This window comes from Motacilla alba, chromosome 9, assembly GCF_015832195.1.
Source record: "Motacilla alba alba isolate MOTALB_02 chromosome 9, Motacilla_alba_V1.0_pri, whole genome shotgun sequence".
In the NCBI taxonomy this organism is placed as follows: Eukaryota; Metazoa; Chordata; class Aves; order Passeriformes; family Motacillidae; genus Motacilla; species Motacilla alba.
Genome location: NC_052024.1, coordinates 18,827,278 through 18,848,948, shown reverse-complemented (window position 1 = coordinate 18,848,948; position 21,671 = coordinate 18,827,278). Strand labels below are relative to the sequence as shown.

The window sequence follows — 21,671 nt, the reverse complement described above, 5'->3', positions numbered from 1 at the left end:
AATGAGCGTGTCTGCTGTTTACCTCGTGCTCCCTGCCTGGGACTGGCACTGTTGGGCACCTGTGCTCCACTGCAGGCTGGTACAGCCCCTGCTGTTCCAGAACAGCTCAGTTGCTTCCAGGAGCAGCTCAAATCCATCTGCTCTGTGCTGGGCCTGAGGAGCTCTACGAGAAACCTGGCTGGTGTTTTTTTCAGCTCCCATCTCTCTCTCCAGTTCAGCCTTCCATTGTTGTAGATGTTCACATCTCAGAACCATGAGGTGTGGCTGTGTGACCCTACCTAACAACATGTCCAAACTGCTGGATGCTGTACCTGCTCTCTCTGTGCAGGGTGTGCATGCAGGACACGACAAGCTCTTTCACTTTCCTATCTCCTCGAGTATCTTTCAGTTTCCATTACCAAGAGTGTGGGCTTTGAAAAGACAGAGCACTTTGGTTGTTTCCTTGCAGTACATCAGGAGCTGCATCATGCTTGGCCGCATGCCCAACCTGATGCTGATGGCCAAGGAGAGCCTGTACACACAGCTGCCCCTGGACACCTTCACCATGCCCTCCTACTCCAGGCGCATCTCCACCGCCACGCCCTACATGAACGGAGAGGCCACCACCAAATCCCTCTGGACTATCAACAGTGCCCTCAGAATAAGGATCCTCTGTGCTACCTATGTGAATGTGAACATTAGAGACATAGACAAGGTATGGCATCATCGCTTGTGGCTTTGCAGCAGCTCGTGGTTTCCCTCCTGAGTGTTTTGTTTTGACATTGGAAAAGAATTGTTATTTAATACGTTAGAAAATGATACCACTCTTTTACTTAAATTGGAGTATTTAATTCTAAAGAACACACCCATGTTTTAGCATCTGGAATCTTTTCTATACTGCTTAAAAAAGTGTGAGTTGTGGTAATTAGCTAAATATTCTGCCTGGTAGGAGCAGGACTCAGTTTGCGTAGCACTTCAGCAGAGATTGTAATGGATAGAAAAAGAAATCTGTCTTCTAAGTAATTATGTTTAAGAATGTATGACAGTAACTGAGAGTGCTTTTGATGAGGGCATGCTGTCTTTGTTTATGGAAATAAAGGTCTGGGGTAATAGGGGGCAAAAAGCAGGTGTAGTGTTCAATTCCATTGAAGACATCTACAACCCAGGCTCTCTTTCCTTGGAACTCCTTTCACAACACCTTGACACAGGAAGAATGGAGAGTAAATTCCAGGAGTGGTTTTTTTAGTGTTCATTTCAAGTTTGTTACTGTATTTTTTAAGAACTAGTTTTGCAATTAATGAGGAGAAAGACCAAAACACTTTTTCTAGAAGGATGTGCATGTAAACTGTGCTGTACACCCAACAGAGCATGAATTAATCTGGGGAGTGGTGGAGCTGTTTGGTTTTCAGTTTTGGTTTTGTTTACAATGAAAGGATAATGTGTTGTAATCATGGTATGTGTTGATTGCAATGAAAACATTTGTTTCCAGTAACATTTCAAAGACTAATGTGGATGTTGTTTTCAGATCTATGTTAGGACAGGTATCTACCATGGAGGAGAACCTTTGTGTGACAATGTGAATACTCAGAGGGTACCTTGTTCTAATCCCAGGTAAGATGAATATCTGAGTGACTGTAGAGAACCTGACTTTCAGGGCATCATAAATGATAGCACTGAAGGACTAAAGGCTCCACTTAGCCATTACTCAGAGCTCCTTACTGGGGATCTTTTACTTTAAGTTTTGTAAAAATATATTACATAACCATATATATATATAATTAATTTAATTCAAACACAAGCATTTTGTCTTGCGCATAATAGTGTAGTATAGAATGTATTTTCAGGATGTTTGACAAACCATCAGTATTACCTGGAAAAAATTAATCACCTGAACTTAAAAGTGCAAAAAGAAGTTTTGTATGAGCATATATAAATATCAGGGACATCTTTTAGCCACCTGTTCTCATAACTGTAACTAATGAAGAGGTGTGAAATTTCAGCACCTGCTAAGAGTAGATGTGAAGTAAATGTGCAAAAGTAATTCTTTGCTTGCATTTTCTGACTTCATGTCTTTAACAATAATTTTTGAAACTCTTATCTGTACATTTTCTATGAATATGATTAGGTTTTATAATTGAAGGACTAATAATATACATAGTTGGTGAAAAATAGGCTCTCCTCCTGAGTTGCCCTTAATACTGCTGTACTTGAGCTGATAATTTCAACTATTTTAGAGATAAAATCTTGGAAAGGTGGTGAAGGTTATGCCTTGAAGTTATGGATATGGTCACATAGATCTGTATTATATGAAATCAACACATAAGAAAAGTGAATTAAAGTTTATCTGCCAATTTCTTTATTCTTAGAGAAGGGCTTTCACAGTTATTTCTTTGTAAAATTGCTTTCAGTAGCTACAGATGCATTGAAAAATTATTGCTGTCCTTGGAAGCTGCTTTCTCTTTCAACTGAGAAAATTCTGTGTGGCAATCTGCTTAGGGGAAGAAACTGGATCAGAAGTTCTCTTCAAAAGCACAGTTCTACCAACTGAGAGATAAATTCTGCTTAGAGAAGTTCATGAAAAAAAAATCAAACTATTCCTGTAGAATCAATCTGTGCTATTATTACTATAATAAATAGAAAAATATTTGACTTGGGAATATTGCTTTGGATTTCCATGTTCTATCCCCATCTTGCAGATATCTTTTTATGTTCCAACAGTTGAAATTTAGTTTGGTTTTGAAAGCTCTTTTTCCCAGTTGCCTTTTTCCCCTGAAGGGAACACTGTTTGACAAGCTAAACCTTACATCAGTGTAGCATATATGCAAATCCATTATCTTCTGGTTGCAGGAATTGAACCTAACATGGCTTTTTGAACAGTGTTGGGGCTAGAAGGCTATTGGGGAAGCTTCCATTCCCAAAAGCAGTGAATGTGGTCAAATGCATATGTGGGGATCGTTTTTCAGTAAGAAAGCGTGCTCTGTATGCAAACACACAATTTAGGAATATAACAAATGCCTTTTGGTGGAGTGCTGGTGTCTCCTTTAACCTGGTGGAATTCTGCCTGTTGAACCGTGCAGGTGGAATGAGTGGCTGCTGTATGACATGTACATTCCTGACCTGCCCCGCGCTGCCCGGCTCTGCCTGTCCATCTGCTCCGTCAAAGGCCGGAAGGGGGCTAAGGAGGTAAAACACCTCGTGCCTTCATTGCACTAGTGAGCCAAAGCCACTTCAGTCAGCTTTGGGAAGAGACTTGGTAAATGCTGTCCTGGCAATGAGTCTTAGTGCAATGTTTGATTTGAATCTGATTAAAATAGAGGTGTTTCTTTTCTTGTGGGGTGGGTTTTTTTTGTTTGGTTTTTGTTTGTTTTTTTGTGTTTGGGAATTCAACAACACAGAAGAAAGCTTATCAGTTCAGCCCTGTAAATCATGCCTATGCTGCATTGCCAGGCACGAAGACCAGTGTTAGTGTTTTGAGGTGGAAGTGCTTTTAAAATTAATTTTCAAAACCTGTGTTACTAACCTATTTATTTTTAAAGGACAATATTTGTACCTTTAGAGATGAATTTTCAAGTAAAGAAATTTTGTACTCCTTTAGCATTTAATGCTAGATCTCAGATTGTGATTTTTAATGATCTACATGCAACATTTAATTTTTAGCCAGCAGCATCATTACATTGTAGGTTTGAGTGTGTGTCACAGGTAATGGATAGGGTGCTTGTCTATGAGCAGGACTGTGAACCTTACAGGATAGTTTGGGTTAGTAGGGATCCTTAAAGATCATCCAGTTCCACCCCCCTTCCACTAGCCCAGGTTGCTCCAAGCCCCATCCAACCTGGCCTTGAACACTTCCAGGAATGGGGAAGCCACAGCTTCTCTGGGCAACCTGTGCCAGTGTCTGGCTACCTTTATCATAGAAAACCATATTTCTTTTGTCCAATCTGAAAATATTGGCCTCAAGTTTTCAAAACTGCTGCCCCTTGTTCTGTCACTACAGGACTTGTTAAAAAATCTCTTTGTCATAAAAACATTTTTCATCATCCTGACTTATTCTGGTGTGAGGAAGATACGTGCATGTGTTTATAATTCTTTTAGTATCAGTTTGTTAAAGGACTGCTATGACAGCCATTCCTAGAAAAACATGGTAAACCTTCCACAACTTGCTTTCTGCTAATCTGGAAATGTAACAACTTGATCTGGGGTGAAAATGTTATTTCTTCTGACTCGCTCTGCAGTAATTCATAGATGACACTGAAAAAAAATCATATTTTAATCTCTTTAAGGAGCACTGTCCATTGGCTTGGGGAAATATAAACATGTTCGATTACACAGACACTCTGGTATCTGGGAAAATGGCTTTGAATCTTTGGGCAGTACCTCATGGGCTGGAGGATTTGTTGAATCCTATTGGTGTTACTGGATCAAATCCAAATAAGGTATTTGCATGCCAGCTTCCCCCTTAAGAGTGCATTTTCAAAATATGCTTTATTCTGGTTGATATCATTTAGCAGAAAAAGTAATTTGAATTCCCTTGACCTAGGAAACTCCATGCTTAGAGCTGGAATTTGATTGGTTTAGCAACCCTGTGAAGTTTCCAGATATGACAGTGATTGAAGAACATGCAAATTGGACAATTTCACGGGAACTGGGATTCAACTACAGCTATGCAGGGCAGGTAAGGCAAACTGCCCCTCCAGGATTAGCTGTTCAAATATGAAAGGATTATTTACTACTTTATTTTACTCAGTGTATCCATGACAAAACATCTTTTTTTACATCCTCATTTATTGTAAAATCAAAAAATCAAATTTTTGTTGTGTGTTTGGTAAAATGGGCAATATATTCTCCTTTATATTACTAGTAAAGTGACCTAATGCTTCACTGACCAACCAAAACACTCCAAAGAGAAACTGCTTTACTCTGTTTTTGACATTTTTGTATCACTAATTCGGGTGTTAAACTACTCAGTTTAACTTTTTAAAGTTGCAATTCTCATTCGATTATACTGTTTTTCTTTGTTGCAGTTTCATGTTTATAGTTGGGCTTTCCTGTATAACCCAAAGGTGCTTAGAACTCTTTCCTGTCTGTTTTATGAGGTATTATAGCCACAAGCAAAGGGAATTTTAAGGCCATTGATGGACATACACATGGGTGTAGTCCTTTATCTCACTTTTTCCACAAACAGAGCTTGTGCATTACAATTGGCTTTTTGGTGAGGTTTGGAGCTTTCTTCAAAGGACTTTTTTGGATGGTGAAAAGAAGTGAAAAGAGAAAAACAGTAAAGCTAAAAATGCTCTTTATTTAAAGCCAAGGCTGTGAAATTGGTTGGTGTGTTTTACATTTTCTTCTGGAGGCTGGTTCAAAGCCCTGGGTTTGCCCAAGGAGCTCTGTGCTCTGTGTGAAGAACCCTGCGGTGGGAGTTTGGCTGTGCTGGAGAGCACAGAGGTGGCAGCAGCTTCCAGAGTGGGAATTCTGGGAGTGTTTGCAGCAGTCCTGTCCCATGTATCCTGAACAACAGGCTGTGGGCGTTGGATTTCTCTTGATACTCAGCAGGATGTCCATCATAGAGCAGCATCTCTGCTGTTTTTGCTGTGACTGAGTAGGGTCTTAATAAATGCTTAAGAACCCTTGTTTTCTTGGAAATAACATTCCCCAGCCTCTTACCTAGGCTTCTGTACTCCAGCTCATTGTTTTGTTCCATCTGGCACAAAGGAAAAATGGTGAGGAGGATAAACTCACTTCACTGACAACATATTTAATTTCTGCTTGTAGCAGTTCTGTTTTCTGTGCTCTGTGGGGAATGTCTTACACTAATTGTGATTTACTATTTTCCATCTTCCTATTCCTTAGGCATTTCTACAGCATTCTACCCCTTATTTGCCTGTTTTCATCCCCCATGTGCTTTTTTAGTTCCAAATCCTTTTCACTCCTTTCATCAACCCTCAGCAATCTCAGGCTAGGGTCAGAAATGACCAGTCTCACTTTGTGCTGCATTGTGTCATTCATCAGATGTCAACTGCTGCTATTTCTCCACACAGCTGATTTAGTTGGAGTGTGCCTTTCCTTGTGCCAGCAGTGACTAAAAGCAGTTGTGGACATCAAAGGCCTAGTCTTTCATCTTCTTTCTAAATTTTAAGCTCTCAGTTATAACAAGTGGCTACAGCAAGATAGTATTGCATGACAGGCTGTAGTGGTTGCTGTGCTGTTCAAATACTGTATTTCATGTGTGGTTTGGCAATAGAAGGAGTTGTGTGGAGGGCTAAAGTGCCACTGTCTCTGCAGAGTAACAGAATAGCTCGGGATAGTGAATTAACAGAGAGTGACAAGGAGCAACTGCGAGCCATTTGTACCCGAGACCCCTTGTCTGAAATCACTGAGCAAGAGAAGGACTTCCTCTGGAGACACAGGTATTGCAAATCAAAAACCAAACCAAAAAAAACCTTGGCATAATCAAACTTCACCCCAAATTCATTCATTCCAAATTTGTCATGGGGTTTGCTCCCTTTTCTCCTCTGCTGAGGAGTTGGTGCTTTAGACAAGGCTTGTAAAGCGTTCTGCATTGTGTGGTTTGGTTGTAATCCTGTGGAGAAAAGTAAGTTGTTGAATGAGTTTCCATTTTCCTTATTACTGCAGTTTTACCTGCATGGATGGATCCTGAGAGCGCCTTGCTGACAAAGGAAGAAAAAGGTGCAAGGCTGTGGGGACATAGTTGATGGTTATGAAAGCAAAAGTGTTGTTTAGTACATGCAACTTTTCTTTTTCCTCTTTTGCAGACACTATTGTGTGAATACTCCAGAAATTCTACCCAAATTACTTTTGTCTGTCAAGTGGAATTCTAGAGATGAAGTGGCCCAGGTAATATAAAGCACTCAAGAAGTGTTAGATTTTGAAGAAGCTATAAAATGCTATTTTAAAGAAAACTCCTGGAAGTTAAAAGCATATTATGTGGACATGACACATTGAATGAATAGTTGGAGTTGCCACTATGATTGACAGGTGTCTCTGGTCCATAGCTCTTGTGCTTTAGCTCAGTCTGGTCTTAAGATTTCCTCCTGCTGGCATTACTCGACTCCCTCTGATGTTGCCAACTTGTCAATTACAGTTGAATGTGAGGTTTTGTTTTCCTTCTTTTTAGAGTGGATAGGAAAACAAAGTCAATTGGCAGCTAATACCAGACTGTTGATTGAGAGGACCAGCAATTAAACAGCTTCTACTCAGATGTAGTTTGTGTCTGACAATGCCTTCTAATGGCTGTGTGTTACAGCTTCTTCCTGGCCAGTGCAAAGGTGTATTGTGCTTGTTCTTCTTGCCCACAGATGTACTGCTTGGTAAAGGATTGGCCCTCAATCAAGCCAGAGCAGGCCATGGAGCTGCTGGACTGCAATTACCCAGACCCCATGGTGCGAGCTTTCGCAGTTCGGTGTCTGGAGAAGTCCCTGACAGATGACAAACTGTCTCAGTACCTAATCCAGCTGGTACAGGTACTGAGCATATTTTGGCATGTTTGCTGTCTTATGTATGTTCAGTGATCACAGAGGCTGAAAACACAGCAAAAGTTAAGTTGTTGTGAAAAAGAGGTCATCATGTTTGCTTTGCAGATTATTTAGGAGGAGATGAAAGGTTATTTTTTCTGTAGTGCTGTGGTTTTGCTTGTTGGTACTAAATGCCAGCATTCTGCAGAGATGCAAAACTGTTCCACCAACTGGAACAGGCAGCTATTTCAGCTGTCCTAACATATGGGAAAGGATGAGCAGAAGCATCTTCTCAAAATTTTGAGCAAGTTGAGGCTAAAATATTTGGTAACAGTAAAGCAAGCATCAGATGGTAAGTTCCTGAAATAGAGGCAGCCAGTGAACAGTTGGCATATATTGTTCAAAGCCTAACACATGCAAATATTAATACCAAGATCAGTCATTCCAGAAAAAAAATGCAAAACATAGATGGCTTTTTATTTAACTGCCTTTGATCTGTATATTGTTTATAGAAATAATAACTGCATCTGATTTTTAAAAATTTTCTCTTTATCCTTAACTAGGTTCTGAAATATGAGCAGTATTTAGATAACCAGCTTGTGAGATTTTTACTCAAGAAGGCACTGACCAATCAAAGGATAGGACACTTCTTCTTTTGGCATTTAAAGTAAGCTTATTGTCATGTTAAGGGGTGGTGGGCTTCCCATTAGCTATTAACAATTAGTTTTTCTAAAGGTTTGACATACTAAATGTCCTTTCTTAGGAAAATATTATCACTTTAAATAAACATTGAAGTATATTGGTTAAGAGTTTGAATATGTAGTTCGGTGACAGAAATCAGGCCTTGCAGTTTCAAAAGCTACTTTATAGTACTTGGATTTGTACTTCTTTTTATCTAATGATGTTTATTCTGAAAACAAGGTAGTCTGAGACTGTTGAAAGCCTCCCATATTGTTAGCTACCTGATGCCCCATCAATTTTTCCAGAAAACTTTACAAATATATGAGACCTAAAGAAAGCCACCCAATTCAACAAGGAATAAAAACTTTATTTTTACTTCCTTATTAAAGGCTTCTTATAGAGCTTGGTAGCTCAATCTGCAACATATTGGGTTGTAGCTAGAGGTAACCTAAAAGTTTCTGTTCTAAGCTGGTGTAATCAGACCAGAAATAGAAGCAAGGCATCTTTGCTGTACTCTCAGTTTTCTACTTGCCTCAGTGTCATCAGGGAAAAGGGAGGGGATTGTTTGAGGGGATGTATTTTAGGACTATGAAGATGTCACAAGTACAGCTTCATTTTTGGCACCTCTGAGTGGTCTTGTCTCTAAGCTGTAACTGTTCTTCCTCCCTGTGTAGGTCTGAAATGCACAACAAAACTGTCAGTCAGAGGTTTGGTTTACTTCTGGAGTCCTACTGTCGAGCTTGTGGAATGTACCTGAAGCACCTGAGCAGGCAGGTGGAGGCCATGGAGAAGTTGATTAACCTCACAGATATTCTCAAGCAGGAAAAGAAGGATGAGACCCAGAAGGTATCAAAAGTTGATCTTAGCTCAAAACTGCTGCTGTTGGGTCACAGGAATTACTTAGAACTGTTCTATTTGATCAATGAGGAAAGTGTTAATGCTAATTTCAGTAGGTGCTGGGTTTCCTGGGGAGCTGCAGTATTTTCTGTGCAATGCAATGCCAGTGTCTAGCTCTCAAGGCAACAGAACTAAAGTTAAAGGTTTCAATTTGTGTAATATGTAGCTGAGCTCTACTTACACTAGACCTGTGCAAAATCATGCTTGAAAACCAAAGCTAAAATCTGATACCTTGATTTACATGTAAATAGTGTTCTCAAGACCTGAATGTGCTTATTGCTCAGGTACAGATGAAGTTTCTTGTTGAACAAATGAGACGGCCAGATTTCATGGACGCCTTGCAAGGTTTTATCTCTCCTCTTAATCCTGCCCATCAACTGGGAAACCTTCGGTATTGTATCCAGTTTTGAAGTTTGTCTTGATGCTTCAGTAAATGTTTAGTAATGGTAACAATAACAGTGTTGAGGTTGCCTGTTGACTTAGTGAATGTCAGTATTTTCAAAGTGCACTGAATAGAATTTGTAGCAGAGTAATCCATAAAGAGTAGAGTCATTTCAATCTAGTGGTTTGACAAACCAGGGAACAACCTGACCTTCAGTTGTTCCTTTAAGGTGCCAGGAACTTCAGTCCTTTTTCCAGTTGTCAGGAGCTCATATTGCCAAAGGAGTATTTTTACAATATTCCCTTACAACACAACTCTTCTGTTGGTCTTACCAAATGGTTAATGTAGCACTTACTAATTTAACTTTGAGTCTGAAAGTGAAAATGGTGGATTGTCAGTTGTCTTTGCATTTCTTATTTGGTGTTGGTTCAGAGTTTGATCAAAGCAGGGAAAACTTAGCAGTATTAGAGAAATATGGTATAAGAATCAAATTATGCCAATTTCATAGAAATCTTGTCTCTTTTAGGCTTGAGGAGTGCAGGATAATGTCATCTGCAAAAAGGCCGCTGTGGTTGAACTGGGAAAACCCAGATATTATGTCTGAATTGTTATTTCAGAACAATGAGATAATATTTAAAAATGGAGATGGTAAGGAAAGATAAGTGTAATTCAAAAGCTACATACCTGTTTATTTTCCTAACCTTTTACTGAGTGTTTTCATAAGCTTATAAAGTACCTATATTAAAAAAATCAGCTAAGCAAAGCTATTTTCTTTTCCAGAAAAATTAAGCATAGACAGATGAGTATTTATCTCAGTCAAGTACAAATTTTATATGTTCTAAGATGCTCAATCTGTCAAGGTGGAACATGATACTATTTAATATTTGTTCTTTTTAATTGTAAATGTCTTCAAGATATTACAGATATGTAAACTGTGATTCCATTGTCCTGCTTTTAGTGTATGTTTTTAAAATCACTACCACAAGTTTATATTAATTTTTTACTATTTAAAACCTGGTTTTCTCTACTGAGAGAACAAAACCTACACTAAACTATGCAAACTTTATTACCTTTAGATGTATTTAGACATAGTTTTGGGGGGGAAAGGAAAGTAGGATCTAACCAAAGATTCTGGTGTTACAAAATTTGCAAATTTAATGTATTTGACTATTTCAGACTTGCGTCAGGACATGCTGACACTTCAGATAATTCGAATTATGGAAAACATCTGGCAAAATCAGGGTCTTGATCTTCGGTAAGCATCAGAGGCCATTCCCAAGTAATGCTGATCTTAATGGTTTTGGCATTGGTTTGTTCCCAGAGATAGCTTCTGTTTTCCCAAGGGTAATAAATGAAATGCTATAAATAGACATTTTTGTGCACATTAGAGCAACATTAATTTTTTTTGGTCAACTAAACTACTGGATTTTATAAATATAAGATCATATTTGAGAAATACTTAATTCTCATTCAAGTGGATCTGAGTGAGCTACATACAGGGAATGGATACAAGAGCCAAGGCACAGTAGCCACACTGTGGCCGAGTGATTGTTTCTGTAGGTTTGGCTTTGAACAAGGTGCCAAACCCTCAGCCCTGCTGAGCAATGACTCTTTGTAGTTGGTATCTTCATTTCAGTCCACACAGTAGATATTGCCCAGTCTGTGTGAGCTTCTCCACCTCCAGGCAATCTGTGGGTGCAGCAGCTTCTGCAGGACATTCAGGATAAACTGTTCTGCTTCTGGAAAACTGTTCCCACACAGGTTACACCTTCAAATTTGTGTTTGCTGTGTGGTACATTTTGAGGTGGGAATGAAGGGGTGGGAATGAATGCCTGTGCACTGTCTAGAAACCCCCAGTTTTCATTTCCTTATCTAGACAGAAGGACCTGTTGGTTTACGGCTCTCATGGGTCACAGTTTTGTCTCCAGTACTGTAATGAGTGGCAGAATTAAACCTTTATCTAACAATGGTTTGCAGAATGGTTACAGTTCCCCATTAAAGAGTAGCCAGATAGAGGAATCTGCAAAAACACATCCTCTCCCAGCTCTTGCCACCATTCTCTATAAAGGAAGGAAAAAGCCCAAGAAAACAATGAACCTTTGTCTTGCAGGATGTTGCCCTATGGTTGTTTGTCGATCGGGGACTGCGTGGGACTCATCGAGGTGGTCAGGAGCTCTCACACCATCATGCAGATTCAGTGTAAAGGAGGCTTAAAAGGAGCACTGCAGTTCAACAGCCATACATTGCACCAGTGGCTCAAGGACAAGAACAAAGGAGACATGTGAGATTCCCTGTCACCTGTTTTTCTTGGCCATGTGCTTCTTTTTGATGGAAACTTCAAGATAACGAAAGTTCCTCAAGTGGGAGATTATGTCCATAATTATGTCCATCTAGTTATGGTTTTGTTTTCTTTTTTACCTGTCCTTGTTTGCTCTTTTGCAAAAGAAAAATGTGCACTTCTGTGTTACTGGAATATCTGAGGAAAGTGTGTCCTTTTTTATTGGAATAGGTATGATGCAGCTATTGACCTGTTTACACGTTCTTGTGCTGGCTACTGTGTTGCCACCTTTATCCTGGGCATTGGTGATCGCCACAACAGTAACATCATGGTCAAAGATGATGGACAGGTGAGAGATGTCTTCTAAAATCATACCCTAAGGTCATCCTCACTTCGGTATGAGTTTGTTTTGGAAAAAAAAAATCTATTGGAACTATAAGTAAATGATCAATTTTATTGTGACTTCATTTAAACAAGGAATTATTAATCTTAAAATATCTTTGTCTTTCCAAGCTGTTTCACATTGACTTTGGGCACTTCCTCGATCACAAGAAGAAAAAATTTGGTTACAAAAGAGAGCGTGTGCCATTTGTCTTAACACAAGACTTCTTAATAGTGATTAGTAAAGGAGCCCAAGAATGTACCAAAACGAGGGAGTTTGAAAGGTGAGCTTTCTTTTAAGAATTTAACCTCAGTGTTTTGTACCTAAAACACACTTTACTACTGGTGACCTTTAATAATTAGACCTTTTAACTGAACAGTAGTATTTTAGTTGGAGTGGCAATGCTCTAGTTCTTCGGTTGAAGATCAGTCATCCACTTGTAAGTCAGTGGGAAATCTTAGCACTTACACAACCTTTGGTCCATGAAGTCTCACTTGAGATTTGCAGGGTCAGCATACATGTGAACAAAGATGGTAATTTTTCAAACATCTGCTATTTCTTTGACTTTACACTTAAAATCCTCTTGAGATGGCAGAACTGCAGCTACTCAGAATTCTTAAATGTTGGGTGTTGTGTGCATCAGAGCCTTGCTGGTCATCCAGCCATACTTCTCTCTCCTATAGCTGCTGTGGTATCAGCTCTTCAGCTGGCCTGTGTAGATTGTGACAATGGCCAGAACCTGCTGAGCAAGAGCTTTAAAATAATAACAGTAAATAAATCTGTTGCTGTAGTCATTCTTAATATCTCTTTCCAGCAATCCAGTCTTTAAGAGGTTTCAATTTTAATCTTAATTTCATTCTGCTGATGGAACGGAAGACAGATTTTGAATTATAGTGTCTGTCTGAACGCTGCAGTGAAGCTCTTCTGCATTTTTTCCCTTAACCTGGGTTTTTCTTATCCAGTCTGATACAGTAAATGCTCCTGTTTTCAGTGCATTCTTCAGAGTACCTAAGGAGCAACAGCTGCTACCCTCATAAAACTACAGGAGAAATGCAGCTCTGAAGATAGCCAGGAAAGCAATGATTTTAGCAGCGTGTCAGGAAATACCTTTGGAAATCTGAAATGTCAGTAGCCGTGACAAAAGTGGCTCTGTGAGCTCACATAAATTCATGTTGAACAGTTGTGTGAATTGCAGATGGGGTTGAAGACTAGAAAGCCTGTCTTTGGATGTTGTGGTAGTCTGACCACTATTAATCCTTACACAAATTAACTAAGTAGGAGAATGAGCAGTAATCTCAGCTGCATTATGGTGTTCTTACTAGACTAAGACTGCTTTTTTAGTGTCTGGTTACCTGTAAAACTGTTTTAGAGCTGAAGCAGTGATACACATCCAGTAGAGAAACGCACTGAGCTTTTTTCCCTGGTCTCTTCCAGGTTTCAGGAGATGTGCTATAAGGCTTACCTAGCAATTCGGCAGCATGCCAATCTCTTCATCAATCTTTTCTCCATGATGCTTGGCTCAGGAATGCCAGAACTGCAGTCCTTTGATGATATTGCATACATTCGAAAGACCCTTGCATTGGACAAAACTGAGCAGGAGGCTCTTGAATACTTCATGAAGCAAATGAATGATGCTCACCATGGTGGCTGGACAACAAAAATGGACTGGATCTTCCACACAATAAAGCAACACGCTTTGAACTGAACTGACAGCAAAGAAAACAAGAACTGATACCCAGCTTTGTGGGTACTGCACTGTTAATACCCGTTAGCAGCAAAGACTGGTTGCATAGGAATTGCACAAACCATGAACAACATTAGAATTTATGGCAAGAAAAGAGATGAATTGTTCAGACAACTGTTGGAAAATAATGTAAAACAGGGTTTCAGATAGCACTAAAATTAATACACTTCAAAAATTAAGCTTTAGTACGATGTGTGCAGGGACCTCGACAAATGAGAGAGATGGGCAATCACCAAGGGTATGAAGTTTAAAAAGGGCAAGTGCCAGATTCTGCACCTGCCATGGGGCAGTCCTGGTTGTGTGTATGGACTGGGGAATGAGAGGCTGGGCAGCAGCTGTGGAAAGGGACCTGGGGGTCCTGGTCGATGGCAAGTTGAACATGAGCCATCAGTGCCCTGCAGCCAGGAGGGCCACCTGTGTCCTGGGGGCATCAGGCACAGCACGGCCACCTGGGCAAGGGAGGGCATTGGCCCGCTCTGCTTCGCACTGGGGTGCCCTCACCTTGAATATTGTGGGCAGTTTTGGGTGCCACAGTCTAAAAAGATATTAAGCTATTGGAGAGTGTCCACAGGAGGGCCACAAGGATGGTGAGGGGTCTGGAGGGGAAGCTGTATGGGGAGCAGCTGAGGTCACTTGGTCTGGTCAGCCTGGAGAAGAGGAGACAGCTCAGACTTCATCGAGGTCTGCACCTTCCTCACGAGGGGAAGTGGAGGGGCAGGTACCAATCTCCTCTCTCCGGTGACCAGTGACAGGACTTGAGGAAATGGCATGGAGTGGAGTCAGGGGAGGTTTAGGTTGGATATTACAAAAAGGTTTTTCACCCAGAGGGTGGTTGGGCACTGAACAGGCTCCCAGGGAAGTGGTCACAGCCCTGAGCCTGACAGAGTTCAAGGAGTGTTTGGACAAGGCTCTCAGGCACAGGGTGTGATTCCTGGGGTGTCTGTGCAGGGCCAGGAGTTGGACTCAGTGATCCTTGTGGGTCCCTTCCAACTCAGCGTATTCTATGATTCGATGATTCATGTTATGCCTTAAGCTCAAAAAGGTAAACTTGGAAGAATGTTTCCTTTTCTCATTTGATAGGATAAATTAGAAGGAAAATAAAATAGTGCTAGTGTGAGCGTAAGAGTCCATCACATCTTACCTTAGATCTGGTACAGCAGGTGGAGACTATGCTAGATTGTGAAGAATGGAAAGAGAATTCAAGTGATAGCAAATACTTAAATGCAGCATAGTTTAAAGAGAAGGAGTTTGAAGCTCAAAGATCTAAAAACATTAGTGAGAGGACAGTGCCTTTTAAATGTGCTCAGAGGCATTAACATTTGTGGGGTTTGGGTAGCCCTTTGATTTCTGGGTCCGTCATCTGCACAGTTTCTGAAAGCAGTAGGAAATAGGCCCACTCAGTATGGTGTTTCTTCTGCTCAGTATTTCTAGGGGTGCAATTCATACTTTCACAAAGAAACTCCCTATCATCCCCAAAAACTGACTAACCTGGAAATTGAATGGTCAGAATTGGGTTTAGTGCAACAGAGAGCTGTAGTGTTCATCTTAGGTTTGTTTTAATCTAACTTGAACTGAATAGATTTTTTTCATACATGTTTTCCAGAACCTAAAGAAAGGTGAGTTATTAAAATTATTGAAAGATTATTTTTTTATAAAGGCTATTTATATAATAGGAACTATTATTAATATATATTCTTTATTTACATGATTTGTCCAATATTAACTCTCTTAATTTTGCAACCCAGTTCTATCTGTCCAAGACTCCCGTTTTCATTAATGTCACTGAAGGTGACCAGACATACTCCTAGGACCAAATTCAGCCCTAGTGAAAGAGGACACAAGTACCAGTGAACTAGTGGGAATATACCCATTAAAGCCAAAAGTGAACTTGGCCTAAGTCTCTGAAAAATTTTTGGGAATCAGTCTTCACATTACTGAAATGGTATGCTGGCTATTTCAAGAATGCTCATTTAAACCCTCAAAATTTGGGTCTACCATTTCTCCTCTTTCTTCCTCCTGTGGAAGTGGTTGTTGAATCCAGTAAGATACATCAGAAATAGTAATTTAGATCTTCAATATGATCAATAATTAGCAGTTCAGCAGACAGATATTTTGGCTAGCTCAAAGCATGTGGAGTTACCAAACATTTTATAGCTTTGTCTGTTTTGTGCGTGTGTGTAATATATATTTGTAAATCTAGTTGTTGTCCTTTAACACAATTACAATGTGTGCAATCAATGAAATTGGCACCACGTTTTGAAACTGTTCAGAGTACCGAGGATTTCAGATTGCCCTTATGCACAACTTCAGGTAGGACTGGTTTTCTAATTCATAAACAGGTTTTTTTTTAAAGTTAGCAAAGCCCATAATAGTTCTGCGGATGATGTTCACCCTCATTTTAAACTTGCTAGATTGGCAGCACTTGAATTCCAAAGGTTTGGGGCTTTTGGGGGTTCAGCTTGTTCACTCGCAAACACGCACCGAGGTGCCACTCAGAAAGTGCAATACCACGTGTAATATAAAATATGCTGACAGTTGGTGTTAGACTAGAATATAAGCATATAAATAAACTGTACTTCGTGCAGGCTGTACTGATGAGGTAATGAGTGGTTGGCTTCATTTAGCAAATTGTAATATATTAAAAATGTGCAATCAATTACGTTATGAAAGACTTTGGGGATTGTAAAGCCAAGGCCTTGGTGTTTCAAGACACTTTCAAAGTCAGCATCCTGCAGCTGATTACTGCATGCATGGATACTCGATGTTGTGGGGGGAAACCCGGTTTTGTGAAAACTACAGGAGCTCTGAGAATAGTATGGGAAATGTGAAGTTTTATTTCCTTAATTCTACGAAATATTTTGGAGTAGTCCAATAGACTTCCCATTGCTCTTTTTATTGACTGTTACATATTCCTTTTTGTTCATATGAATATTTTAACTCCTGCTAAGCTTGGTTGTACTTTCTAGGGCAAAGTTACCCTTGTATCTATTACTTTTCAGTCAACATACAATAATGGTTTAGCTCTCAAAATGGGTTAGTTTCAGTTTAAGTTTAGTTCACAAAATCTGAAACCCTGTTGGCTATGATTCTTAATTTAACTGAGTAAAAGTGTTGCACAGACATCACATTAGGTGCTATATTATCCATATTTATCTGGTGTTGAAACAATGCTTTACCTCGTTTATGCAAGAAATGGTCAGCCTTTTCCAGCCTGGGTGAAAAGATCAACTCAAATTTATTGGATGTTATGAGGCCACATTTATTTGTACTTTGCCCCTTCCTAGCCCTTCTGTAAATATGAGTATAAATGTCTTTCAGTTCAAGCACAGTATTCTGCTCCCTTTTTGCCCAGACAGAGGTGTGAGGAGTCAGGCTCTGTTTCTAGAAGTTACTGCAATTAAATGTTGTGCATAAGCTGTGGAAGTTACTATAAGAATCAAATAGTAAAAGAAAGGAAACCTCAGAGTGGTGCAGACATAATACAGTTTGGGGTAATTGTAGCCTTTCAACAAAACTTTTTAACAAGTAGGAGAAGCTCCTGGGCTTTACCCAGTTCTTTGCATAACCAGGATGGGCATTTGAAAAACATTCTTCCAGTGTTTCACAGAAAACAACAATCCTTTTCTCAGCTTCAAAGGGTTGAACCCTAATTACTGTATCCTGCCACAGCAGTTCCGTGCTGATGTAACTTCACTGAGGATAGAGGAGGCACTGTTTGCTTACCCTGGTGCAAATGAGAGGATGTCATCTGCTCCCCGTATCAGAGAGAAGATCTGCTTACAGACTTGTAACTGAGTCCTAGATTTTTACAGAAGTAGCCTGGAATTCGGCTTATTTTTAACTATTCCCACTTCATGGAGATTTGAAAATGCTCCCTTTGCTCTAGGAATCAGATGCACAAAATACTAAAGTAGTTTATTTTGGGCTTGAAGTGAATCTGGGCACCTTGCTCCTGCAGAACTTCCTTGTAAGACTGCCAGAGCAAGGAGCCCAGGACTGGGCCATGTGTTTTATCACAAAGCATTAGGAAATGGTGCTTTAGTGAAATAAAATTTAAAATCAGTCACTTTTTCAGCTGTGAAACTGTGTTAGATGTAATGACAGAACAGGCTGCTGCATATTAGTTTTACTTAGAATTACATTCATTGCTTTCCTAAACATAGCAGAAGTACCTGTACTGATTTTATATATACATACTTCTTTGTCTGAAAGGGTGCATTAGTAGTTTTTTCATAGTTGAAACAGACTTCCAGTATAATTTGAATTTTTTTTAAAAAAGGCTTTTAAACAAAAGCAAAATGGTAGGTGATTTGGCATCTTGTGGAAAAGATATAAGCCTGCATATTGAGGACAATAGAGAAATTACCAGGTTTATAAGAATTTTGTATGTGATGACCCTGCTGTTGGTGGTTTGGCGAGTTGTTTGTGGGTTTTTATGCCAACTTTCCTTTTTCTGTAAAGTATTAAATGCCCTTTAGTGGTCAGTAGCCCATGTTTGTTGACAATTTGAAGGTATTGTCTTTGCTTTGTCATTATATAACTGGCATGTTCAAATGTCTGTTCTTAATAGTAATTATGAATTCCTCCTGTTTTGCATGTCTGTACAGGTTGCAGACCTGGGCTGGACCCATTCAAAAAACAAATATCAGAAAAGCCACTTGAAATTACTATTTTTGTTGATGTCTTTGACATCTCGAAAATACTTCAAGTTAATGAAAATGGTGTGGTATTACAGAAAGAATTGTGACTTGCTGCTTCTAGGATTTTTTTTAACTTCTTTCACTTGTTTTAGTTTTACTTGAATGGAAGAACCACACTTGTTTTTTAAAAACACTATATAGCTGTGGATGTTGTTGCAGATTGTTGAATCCCAATTTAATTTTGCAATACATGTTTCATACAAATAATGAATTTGCATCTTTTTATTTTGTGCTGGAAGTTGTCTCAGTTTAGGTAAGGCTCTGTCTGTCCAAAATGATGTGTAGCTCACCACCCCTGCAGCTGGTGTTGGTGCAGGGTTCTTTGTTCAGTTTTACCTTTTTTTCACATCTGTGTTAATGAAGGGAAGCCAACTGGAAACTGGCTATAGAAGTTCTCTATTTGCATACACTAACCAAACCCATAGGTGCTCTTCTCTTTGAGAAATTCTGATTTCACTTTATGCTGATACAACACTCACTGCATCAGAATTGCTCTGGATTCACAACAGCATATGGAATCAGAGTTAGGCTGTATGTATATCAGATTATTTATTCCTATGATTCAGTATGAAAGGTTCTCATAAGGAGAGGAATGTTTAGTAGCAGCCCAGTTAAACACTTAATAATTTTACTTTGAAATAGTCATTATTAACAAAGTAGTCTTTTCAGCTCTCCAAAAGTACAGTAATCTTGTCTACAGTTTGTTTCATTCTTGACATTTCAATATTTTTGTTCCTTGCTAGCTTAAACGTTTCCTCTTCCTACTCTTTTGTAGCATACAGACTTGTTGAACCCACACTCAGGAAAAATCACTGTTCTTCATTTGCCATACAGTGTTCTGGACATGTGAGCTTTATGGGATAGACTCTGCAAAGTCTGAGGTCTTGCTGTGTTAGGGCTCCTGACTCAAAGCCAAAGGTGAATCCCTCTGTCCCTTCTCTTCTCTCTCCAACACCCCTCTGGGACATGCCCAGAGCATAAGAACATCATAAAATATTTGTAAGAGAAGATCAATTGAAGCAATGTTCTGCCTGTACTTTGAAGTTAGTGTCCCCACTGCTTTGTGTATGTGTGTTTTAAGTGTCCTTACTGTCACTTCTGTATGTGATGCAATATTCCTGCAGCAGAAGGAAGGCAAAAAATACACTACTCTGTCTTGATCTTTTTGAAATTCTGAGGCCTGATTCCCAGTAGTTCTTATACTGCTTCAGGGGCCTTTCAGTTCAGTGTAACTGCATACATTTTGTTAGGCTCCTGTTCCAGTTATAAAATTAATCACAACTAAACCTGACTTAATTGTATTGCTGAAGTTACTGAAAGTCTAATTCAGGCAGAAGCTGTTTTTTGAAAGAATCTTTATGTCTGTTGTAGTTTAGTTAATTCTTGTGAGCCAAAATATGGATATTCATAGTTGGAATCTCATTCTGCCTTGTTTCTTTAACTATTTTTAATCTATTTTCAGGCTTTATTAATAATTTTCTATATCCTAAATTATCAACTGCCCCAGGCTGTCCAAAATTGTCTTACTGTTTCATTTGGGGCTGGGGAAAGAAAAGGAATAGATTAATCTTCTTGTCTTATAGCAGCTGTGGTCCAAATTCTCCATTTCTCATGTGAAGATAAACGTGTAATTCATTATCTGGGAGTATCATCCTTTCTCTTTGCACCTCCTAAAGTTTTAACTGTGAATATCCACTACACTATGAAAATCTACTTGCCTGGTGGAGAAAAGGGCTTTAAATATATATGGCTGCAGTCTGAAGTGCTGGATTCTTGGGTTTGAAATTTTGTAAGTATTGTTGTCATTGTAAATGGCAACACATCTGCAGAATTTTCACAGAACCACTCAGGTTGTCATTTAGCCCAGACACCCTGTTCAAAGCAGGGTCAGCAACAGAACAGGATGCCCAGGACATTGCCTAGCTGGGTTTAGAGTCTGTCTGAGAAAGAGGGACCCACAGTCAATTTTTTTTTTTCATAATGTTTATATGAAATATCTTCTATTTCATTGCCTGTTGTCCTTTCAGTGGGCACTGAGAAAAGCCTTGCCTGTCTTTATTCCTCCCTATCAAGTATTTATGCACACTGACCAGATGCCCCCTGGGCTTTCTCTTTGACCAGGACACCAATCCCAGCCCTCTCAGCCTCCTCTCCTTTTGTAGCCCTTCATGGATCCATTCCAGCACATCCAGGTCAGGTTTGTGCTGGGAGCCCCAGTGCTCCAGGTGTGGCCTCACCAGTGCTGAGTGAGGGCCGGGGGAAGGCTCACCTCCCTTGACCTGCTCCTCCTGAGCCAGCCCAGCATCCTGTTGGCATTTTGGGTAAAAACAGAGCCCAGGAGGGCGTCAGCTCTCCATGCTTCTGTGTAACTTCATTGAAGCTGGGAGCAGTTGCCTGTCTGCATCAAAGGGAAAGTAAAAAACCCCCACCAGTGCTTCAATTATCTTTTAAAAATGAGACAATTACATTTGAAATAACCACTACTGGGGCAGGGGGGGATGTTGCCATGTGTGTGTCATTCTGTGATAAAGGTCTGTGGTAAAGTAGGTAGAAAGCAAGACATTTTTAGTATTAATGGGCCAAAAAGTATTTAAGATGCAGCAAGATGCATGTGTTGTCATACTGAGAATAGTCTTGCAGTACTTTAAATAAAAAAAACCCACAACCCCTTTTTTAACCCTTCTGCTGTGCTACTCAAATAACAAAAGTTTGGCCTATGATACTTATTGTAGTTCATGTTCATGGGAAACTGTAAAAAGTCTGCTTTTTATTTATCTTCGCGGTCTGTATCATGCTGTTTATTAAAAAAACCTACTTTTGTTTGGTTTTTATCACACTTTTGAGTGTTAATGTATATACTAACAACTAAATTAAAATGATATGGTTGGTACACCTGTGAATTCTGAGGCGAGAATTTAAGGAATATTCAGTCTTGGTGTGTGATTTGGTGTTGCAGCTCTGCCTTTGAAAAAGGCTAGAAGAAGGGAAATGGAAATTGCATACCTCAGTTAATCTGGGGGGAACAGAAATAGAATTTGCATTATTTAGGGGTGAAAAGTCCAATATGTGTGTGGCATTTGTTCTTGTAAACGCTGATCCTCAAAATAAGTAATTTTATTTTAGTTTTAGATGTGGGCTGTAAAAAGCTGTGACAAGAAA

General features: G+C 39.6%; 1 protein-coding gene across 11 annotated transcripts in view; it reads left to right on the top strand.

Annotated features, from left to right (window-relative positions):
- Positions 1-21,402, top strand: part of PIK3CA (phosphatidylinositol-4,5-bisphosphate 3-kinase catalytic subunit alpha) — a 42,088-nt gene extending 20,686 nt beyond the window's left edge. For 10 of the 11 annotated variants that reach the window (XM_038145282.1, XM_038145285.1, XM_038145279.1 and 7 more), the window contains 17 exons: positions 449-694; positions 1,505-1,590; positions 3,057-3,162; positions 4,260-4,412; positions 4,517-4,651; positions 6,259-6,383; positions 6,750-6,831; positions 7,293-7,457; positions 8,012-8,115; positions 8,804-8,975; positions 9,311-9,417; positions 9,935-10,056; positions 10,585-10,663; positions 11,519-11,689; positions 11,918-12,035; positions 12,200-12,351; positions 13,503-13,871. In XM_038145282.1, coding sequence (XP_038001210.1) covers positions 449-694; positions 1,505-1,590; positions 3,057-3,162; positions 4,260-4,412; positions 4,517-4,651; positions 6,259-6,383; positions 6,750-6,831; positions 7,293-7,457; positions 8,012-8,115; positions 8,804-8,975; positions 9,311-9,417; positions 9,935-10,056; positions 10,585-10,663; positions 11,519-11,689; positions 11,918-12,035; positions 12,200-12,351; positions 13,503-13,773 — 2,394 coding nt within the window. In that variant the 3' untranslated portion in view covers positions 13,774-13,871. Of the gene's footprint in view, positions 1-448; positions 695-1,504; positions 1,591-3,056; positions 3,163-4,259; positions 4,413-4,516; positions 4,652-6,258; positions 6,384-6,749; positions 6,832-7,292; positions 7,458-8,011; positions 8,116-8,803; positions 8,976-9,310; positions 9,418-9,934; positions 10,057-10,584; positions 10,664-11,518; positions 11,690-11,917; positions 12,036-12,199; positions 12,352-13,502 lie in introns of all 11 variants that reach the window. The other variant, XM_038145275.1, reaches the window with a different exon arrangement.
- Positions 21,403-21,671: the final 269 nt, after the last annotated feature.